The following is an 8,610-nucleotide window of genomic DNA, read 5'->3' on the forward strand; positions in this document are numbered from 1 at the left end:
TGTTTATGATCATTAGATCTATGTCAATAATATTATTTTCGTTGATTACATTTACTATAGTGTCAGTTTTATTGACAGTTAGAGCTGATATAGTAGTTTCAATTAGACTATAAAACTTCATAGTAACGTAGTTGCTAGTAATTTTCATGACAGTTAGATCTATATAAGCTGATTATTGTTTCATTAAGACTATGAAGCATTTTGGTGGGGTGATTACAGTTTCTTTTTTATATACAGTATCTACTTGAGCTGACCATAACTTCAAGATTTATGTGTGAATGTGATTCAGAACAATAACATCTTATAATGGATCCTTTAAGAAATAATTATAATAAATTCATAAGTTTTTAATGACACAGTGATATTATAGCTTTAACACAATAGCAAACTGCTGCAGCAGCTGATATATGAACTGAATATTTCAAACTTTGATTGAATAGGAATAACAAAAGAATTTTTATTTTACCACGAGAAATGAAAGTATAACTGTCTCTATTGCAACACATTAATGCTCTGAATTTTTATGTAGACAGCTATAGTCATACACAAGGTAGTGCAGACTGTGAAATGTTTCTGGTTATGAATCACCACTGATAAGGGGAGAAATACAAGCTTCATTATAACATTAATGCATACTATTTTATAATGGCATTGCGGGTGTATGGAAGTTTTATAGCTTTATAAAATGTACTCCATTCCAATTAAAAAATTATTTGATGTTATTAAAAGTCATTAATTTTCAAGTTAGTTCATACATACATTTCCCATTTACAGTACAAATTTATTTAAACTGCTATAGATCCCTTATCAAGTGAATTTTATTTACATGATTCATATTTCTTATACATTCATCTCACTTTAATTAGATTTTGCAATTATAAAACCAAAGCATATAGTACACTGAAATTGGGAAATACAATGAGATTAAATCAATACACAAAAATGATGAATGAGTAACAATAGCTAATAGTAAAATATTAAGAGACTACGACTGTGAATGATTGATGGAATGAATAAATAATAATAGTAGTAAGCTGAATAATGATAATAAAGATTAAAAATATAATAATTCTATAAGTCATGCAGAATGAATAATAATAATTAGAAAATAACAGTGATAAAGTAAAAAAAACAAAGACTGGAATTCCCAGACAATGGTCCACTTTGCCATCTATGTTGAACTTGGGGGGTACAGCCATGATAGCATTTTAAAATAACTTGACTTGTCTCTTGACTGCATGAAGGCACACTGAGCTAATGTTGAGTGTGTTGACTGCTCAGTAGTTAGATCTAGTAGTAGTCTGTTTTCTCATCATCACAGGCAATGGTTGCATGTTTACAAAAGTTGAAGAGAATAGCTCAAGAGGATATCAGCTTATCTATAGATCTCAACTGTCATAAAACACAGGCTGATATTATCGACATAGTGATCATAAGCATCAGCTTACCTACATGTACTGAAACTGCAAGGATGATAAAGTTCCTATCAAAGACTCAAATAGAGCTGATAAATTTCTCTCCTGATACATAAAGATCCGTATAGTTTCCGTGTTGTTCCGTGCTTCAATACAGATCCGCGAGCGTTCCGCGTTGATCCGCATTTCAGCCTGATCCGCATTTGATCCGCGTGGATCCGTATTTCAGGCAGGCCCATGACAGACACACACAACAACTACCTATACCTCGCGTAGGCGAGGCCAATAATTAATTACATTCATATTTCATGTACTATACATTTCATCCGTCTGCAGCCCATGGGCTCCTGCATTAATTCATAATTATTCATTTGCTTATGTCTAATTCTGAGTTTCTAGCCAAGTGTATAGCCATTTAATGGCTACAACAGATACCTATACACTTGGCTATAGACTTCCTTAAAGTTAATCCTGCCCATAATTATTCTGATTAATAATGATATACCACCTAATTAGGGCAAGCGACCATTAGGAACTAAAATAATAATGACCTACTCAGTCCCTTAGCACTTAGCAGGAGGCAAATGTATACAAAATGAATCTGGTTAATGCTTATGTATTATGTTCAAAAATGAGTTAGTCATTAACAAATTTAAAGGACTTTACCAGCTAAAGCATTCTTCCAATATTCTCAGCACATGCAATTTTTCCGGCAATAGACAATGGGAACAAAATATGAATGTTCCCTTCTGTGTATATATGCCGTTGTTATTTTAGTAGTATCATTTTGGTACACCTGCTGTTGATGTGTACCAAATTAGTGCAGTTCAGTTCTATTCAGTTTTCACACTACACAACTGTCTGACATTCTGACAATGCTAGACGATGAATACCAAAATGTAATCAGCCTCAGGTAGTGTGGGGACTTATAATGTACTTAGAATTATAATGTACTCTTTACAGTATAAATATCCCTGTGCAGTGGGACAATGGAAACAAAAATGAATATTCCCCTTTGTGTACATATATATATGTCACCATAAAGTGTCTATGATGTCACCTTAATCAGACCATTCCCCAGGCTGACTCCAGCACTATAAGATGTAAGTGGCTGTTTAGAACTACAAGTTTACTGTGCATGCAACTGCATCTCTTTGTATGAGTCCTGATTTATTATAGTCTAGTATTCCAATGATTGTAGGCTCAGGACTGTATGGTTTGACTAGTCAGTCACTGTAGGTCACTAGGTCAGACTAATACAACATCATGCTCTTCATTATTTTGGCTAATCACATACGTGGGAGCATAGACATTAGAGTAAATGAAATATCTATGGTGGGAGCATAGATATTAGGACTGTATGGTCTGACTAGTCACTGTAGGTCAGACTAATACATATTATGTGCATCATTAAATTTTTGGTACACGTACATCAGTTTAGTTCTAGCCAATCACATACGTGGGAGTAACCTACTCACCACACCAGGACACCTACCACCCACGACACGTGTGTTTGGCAACTCAACATGGTGGTAGAGATCATTGCTGAAGTTTTAAGCATTTCAGAGCCAGCAGCACGCTTTATCTTTGGACTCTTATTAAGTACAAGATAGTTATAATATCAGCAAGTTACTGACCTCTTCCTATTTTAGCTTACCCGCAGGCATTTATTTATCGTCCACTCATAATACCCTATTATTTGTGCTGCTGGTGGGTTTGCTTTGCTACAGTATGTTTTCGGTGAGAAATGTATACACAATGTGTTGATTACTGAGTGTGTGTAATTCTTTTCTCAGGCTTGTCTGCTTCTTTGCATTTTATGTTGATGTCATTCTCGTCTATTGTGTTTTTTTATTATTTGGAAAAGGGAAAGTCTCTCTATTACTTACATGGATTATTACTATGGTATGTTACTGTAGTAGAAAAGCCCAATTATATTCTATGCACACTGATATGCTCTGTTGTTTGTTTGCTGTTAGTAGAATTTTTTTGCTGGTATGAATATTAATATTCCATGGCGTAAGGCCATTGTTGGCATAATTATGCTTTGGTACTTTAATCATGTTAATTTAGCTATACATTGGATTACAATGTACATGTAGCTTTGTGGTCAGTTTTAATTACTAGAGTCATTGTTGTAATGTAAGGAATGCTTATTAAGACAGCTAGTTACCATGATCTTACACTTTGATGGATCTCTTTTTATTATATAGGGTCACTTGACGTTTGGTTATGTGATTGTTATAAGTTCTAATCAAGTACATCCTATATTCTGGACCATACTTCATTGTGTACTAGTCCTGAAGTTAATAGGTACATGTATGTGTGTATGTACATGTATATGTGGTATACCTTATGAAGAGGATTTATTATAATGGATAATATTGGTGGGAATAATAATCATGGGTATAGATTTGTCAACATTGCATGTATAAAATTTGTCATAAGTAGCATGTGCAGATTTTACAAATGTATATAGATGGGTTTCTTCAAATTAGTGCCCTGTCATGGTCCCCACTATCTTCCAATGTATGGTATTATTGATGATTATAGTGGACAGGTTATTTTTTAATTTCTTACACAGTTTCCAGTGGTTGTAATAGAATTTTTTATTTATTTTATATTATGTCTTTCATACTTTTACTCTTTTAGGTTTAGCTCATGATTTGTATGATGGCACAAAATCAAAGGTATGTCGTTCCTGTTACTCATACTTTAAAATTTACAAATAGTTCAATTACTCCTCCACTCACTTCTCTCCCGTTTCTCTTCCTCTTTCTCCTTTATTCATATTACCAATAGTCTTTACTGAGTGATGAACAGAAGGAAAGGTGCTTGGCTGAGCTGCCATCCTTTATTGAGGTAATATGGACCCTCTTCCTTTCATTCATTAAGCAATGATAACTTCATTTTTTCTGTAGTATTTTGGTTATAGTTATTTCTTTGCAAACATATTATCAGGACCTCAGGTCAGTGGAAATGGAAAATGTTAATAGTGAACCACAAACTACATTTTGTGTTAATTTTACTAGTGGCAATCTAGCTGTCATAATTATTAATAAGCTATGTTTGTGGAATACTGTCAATGAGCAACTGTGGTATAAAACCTTTAATTTTGAGCATGATCAATCACCAATGACGTATACCGTATAGCTGGAAAATGTGGAGTGTCAGAATTAGCAAATTGACTCTAAAAGAGGTTTGCAAGTTAAAATGTTGGTGAAATTTTAACCCTGTGCATGCTGTTATGGAACCCTATCAAATTGGAGACTAAAGTTTTGACAAAAGAACCTCAATTTGCAAAATTTTAGTTTAAAAAATTTTCTAGCTAGTATACAATAATCGCCAATATACATGTAAAATTCTGCCACTTGGAAAATTTAGAAACTATTTCCACTTGCACTTATCATTATCCAAATGACTCACGAATTAAATTTTACTGATTGAAGTAATCCATGCATGATTTTAATTCTTTATTATAATAAGTACAAGTACATGTATAATATGTACATTGTACTTGAGTAACTTGACCCTTTCTCTCACTCTCTTCCTCTTGCCCTCCCTCCTGTTCCAGATAAGCTATATAAGATACAAGCATTTCATATCAAGTATATTATTTGATTTTAAAACTACTCCATCAAGGTAAGGCTTGAACTGTTCTCTGTTTATTGTATGTGTGTATTTGTAGTCTATTGCCTGGCCTATAGCGTCTACTTCTTGGTATACTGACAACTGTTATCTATTCACAGTTTAATAAATATTTTCCATTGAGTGGAATATTATCAGAAGAGTATCAGGTAATAATAATAATGTATGCACTACACTAGTCTAGGTGCAGCAAATTGACAAGGCGTTGCACTGTTGCCCAGTGTCCTTTTTGAGCAACAAGTATATTCATTCTAGCTGAAAAAAATTAGCCCAAAATTTCTGCTAATTTTGAGAATTTTGGGAAATTTAAATTTACTAGCCAGGCCTACTTCGCCAAGGTGCAGTCACAAAAATAAAATCAGCAAAAGCAATTTTTCCTGTCCATTTACGAAGAATTAGAGTAGTGAAATTTATTTGCTTAAAAATTTGACCAATGACCATAGTTTCTGGTAATAATCAAAAATAGCTACAGTGTAGGAATTTGTCATTTTTATTACCTTTAAGTCTTACATGGTATAGGAAGTAGGAAGTTTGAGTTAAGTCAGTTTTTAAAGTGGCTTAGAATTCAAAAACCATAGGCTTACATATGTAGCTTGATTATATCACTTAAGTATAGGCTCTTGTATGTACATGTGTACGTATTTTTATGGTTTGGTAACTATTTGAGTGATTGTTAATATTGTTGTGCTTCATTATATAGGCAAGGAGTTTGCTGTCTAAGCTTCTCATGATGATAATAACTGGTAAGATAATGTAACAAGCTAACAATATTGATTATTATTATTTTTTATAATTCAGGAAAGCTGGCATTGTGGCGTTACATGGCAGTCTGGACCTTTGCTGTAAGTATATGTACATGTAACTCAGTTAGCCTCCTAATGCACTGTTTTCAGTTACATGTGCATTATACTCAATGTAATAGCTTACATGCATGTATACTGTATAGCGTGAAATTTTGGAGGGAGTTAAATTTGGCAAATTGCTAATATTTGGTGACTACAAAATTTTAATTTGGTGAATTAGTGGCCACGTGCCATTGAGCATGAGTATAATGGCTCGAAATGGTGGACTTTATTTTGGCGAATGGCTATCAAAATGCAAAATTGCCAAATTTAATTCCCTCCGGAATTTCCCACTACATGGTATCACCTACATGTATGTGTACATGTACATGTGATTATGCATGGTAGTCATAACTCTTTATTTGGTTATTAAAGCAATACCTTTCATTTATTGTTATTCTTCAATTAAAGGAAGCTACTTTTGTCATCATGGGAATATCATACAATAAGTCATTATCCACTCCAGAGTATACTGATTGGACAGCAGTCTATAATGTTAACTTTTGGAATAACGAGACCAGCATTACTCTTCAAGTTAGTGATGCATGTGCTGTAGTCACGTACAGTAGCATTAGTACATGTACTTTAGATTATAAAAATAAAGTGGTGATGTATAATAAATTTGTGCCTACAAAAGCATCAAATCAATTTTAGGTAAAATAGTAAATATACATGTACATGTACTTAGAAATTTTCAAATGTTTAAAATTTTGTTTTAAAAGGAATGTGCTCAAAAATTAAAATTTGCTTGAGCTAATTATTGTGTACTTGGCATAGTCTATAGTATGACATTAGAGTAATTGGTTTATATTTTGTAGATTTAACGTGAGCATGAAAATAGCAAACATACGATGTAAATTACCACATCAATGGTACTATGGTAGCTGGGATTTTTGCATGGTGCTCATGCAGCTTTTTAATGACCTGGGGATGTAGCCCCAGGTCGTTCCTATAATTGATTTCACCCACATGCGATGTTTGTATGTCACACCTTACATTTCTTCTATACATGTTGTATTGGAGAATAGGGCTGTGAGGTATACCTATATTTCTATATACCGAGGTATTACTTTTAGATATAGAAGGTATATATTTAAGTTTCAAAGGTTTTTAATATAGTATCAACTACTAATACCGTTATACCGTCAATACCGTACTTTTACAGTACTTTAGTAGTGCCAAATACACATAAAAAATACATGAAAAGATACATAAGGCAACTAGGCGAGGTTGTTGACAATGTGAAAGTGTTCATTAGGAGTGGCAGAATTGACACCATTTTGAGCCAGACACAGTGCAATGGCTAGTTTTTATCTTTAACTTTAAAATCACTTAAATTAAGTACAGTACTTGCCAGCATTCAAAGCTAAAAGATTAATTAATTAAATTATTAATTAATTATTTTAGTATTTTTAAATAAATTACTATATTTAGTAATACCGGGATATTTTGTCAATACCGTACCGAGGTATCACAAGTAAATAAAAAACATTAAAAATGGAAAAGTAGTAGGATTGAATTGGAAAAAAGTAAAGAAACTAGAGGGTATGCAAACTGGTGTGGTAAAAAAATCCTACACCACTGCCGGCATGAAGAATATGATCCAAAGCATGAGTTGCAATTATTTCAGCACATGCGGACAGCTACATGATAGCACTATAAAGAATTTATCATCATGCAGTGGTGTAGGATTTATTTACCACACCAGTTTGCATACCCTCTAGTTTCTTTACTTTTTTCCAATTCAATCCTACTACTTTTCCATTTTTAATGTTTTTTATTTACTTGTTTCCATTCTTTTTTCTTAAATATTAATAATATTACATCTGTTATGATTCTGTGGTTATGTTAATTATTTCATGCTGATCACGTGCGCATAAATTAAAATGGCGTCAAACCACAAACCCACGCGGTGTCTGCAGCTGGATTCTGTCTTCCATTTTGTTCTCTGTCCTCGCTTCTTTTTGAAGCCACCTTTGTGGTCCTTGACCCAAGCCCAGAGGAGTGATGCAAAAGCCAACTTGAGCGGTTCTCTAGTTTAAAAGATTATCCGGTGCATAGAAGAAAGATGAAAGAAGAAGAAGAAAAAGTCTGAAGAATTTTGCAGAAATTTGAATTTGGGCCTATTCTCCAGAATTGCTCCCGCTACATTACAGCCCACTTTAAAGGTACCAGGAGAATCGCTCAGTGAAGGAGAGCTCATCTAAGCCATTTATAAGGCTGTACAACCTAAGATAAAAGAGTTATGAGTGTTTGAAAATCATAAAAACCGTCGCCATCTTGAAAAACCAACCTCAATCCTACATATAGGCTACCGCCTATATAATTATATTTAATACCTCACAGCCCTATTGGAGAAATAACAAGCCTTAGCAATCACCCGCCTACACTCCCCGCATGTAAGTGGGTGTGGTCACAGCAAACAAAATGGCGAATTACACATGGGACAAACTTTTGTGCTTCTAAGAGCAAGAGAACATAGAGATGCTGTCTAAAGACTTCTCTAGAAGCATTGTAAGGTAGCGAGAACCTCCATAAGTCTTAATAAGTGCCCGGCTCTGCATGCAAGGTGGTGAAAACAATTATAGGAATATTTTTACACTGTTACACTTGTTGTCAGTGGATTGTCGAGTTGCTGAAAAATGAGGCAAGAGGTCTTGTAGTACACAATATTTTGACAGAAATCGCAAGAAGAGAATTCTTCA

At 33.8% G+C, this 8,610-nt stretch overlaps 1 protein-coding gene and 1 long non-coding RNA gene across 2 annotated transcripts; both read left to right on the forward strand.

Annotated features, from left to right (window-relative positions):
* Positions 1 to 2,934: 2,934 nt before the first annotated feature.
* On the forward strand, positions 2,935 to 5,228 carry LOC105314649 (lysophospholipid acyltransferase 5-like). Its single transcript, XM_011408940.2, has 9 exons — positions 2,935 to 3,017; positions 3,068 to 3,155; positions 3,212 to 3,320; positions 3,629 to 3,728; positions 4,068 to 4,105; positions 4,218 to 4,277; positions 4,337 to 4,384; positions 4,990 to 5,057; positions 5,104 to 5,228. Exons 1-9 carry the CDS (start codon positions 2,942 to 2,944, stop codon positions 5,120 to 5,122), a joined length of 606 nt encoding a protein of 201 aa, XP_011407242.1. The 5' UTR covers positions 2,935 to 2,941; the 3' UTR covers positions 5,123 to 5,228.
* Positions 5,229 to 5,764: 536 nt separating this feature from the next.
* LOC109587030 (uncharacterized) lies at positions 5,765 to 6,477 on the forward strand. The gene is made up of 3 exons (XR_002187358.1): positions 5,765 to 5,806; positions 5,862 to 5,905; positions 6,317 to 6,477. It is a non-coding gene; the product is annotated as an uncharacterized LOC109587030 (long non-coding RNA).
* Positions 6,478 to 8,610: the final 2,133 nt, after the last annotated feature.

The sequence above is a fragment of the Amphimedon queenslandica genome, unplaced genomic scaffold (genome assembly GCF_000090795.2).
Source record: "Amphimedon queenslandica unplaced genomic scaffold, v1.1 AMPQUscaffold_12710, whole genome shotgun sequence".
Classification (NCBI taxonomy): Eukaryota; Metazoa; Porifera; class Demospongiae; order Haplosclerida; family Niphatidae; genus Amphimedon; species Amphimedon queenslandica.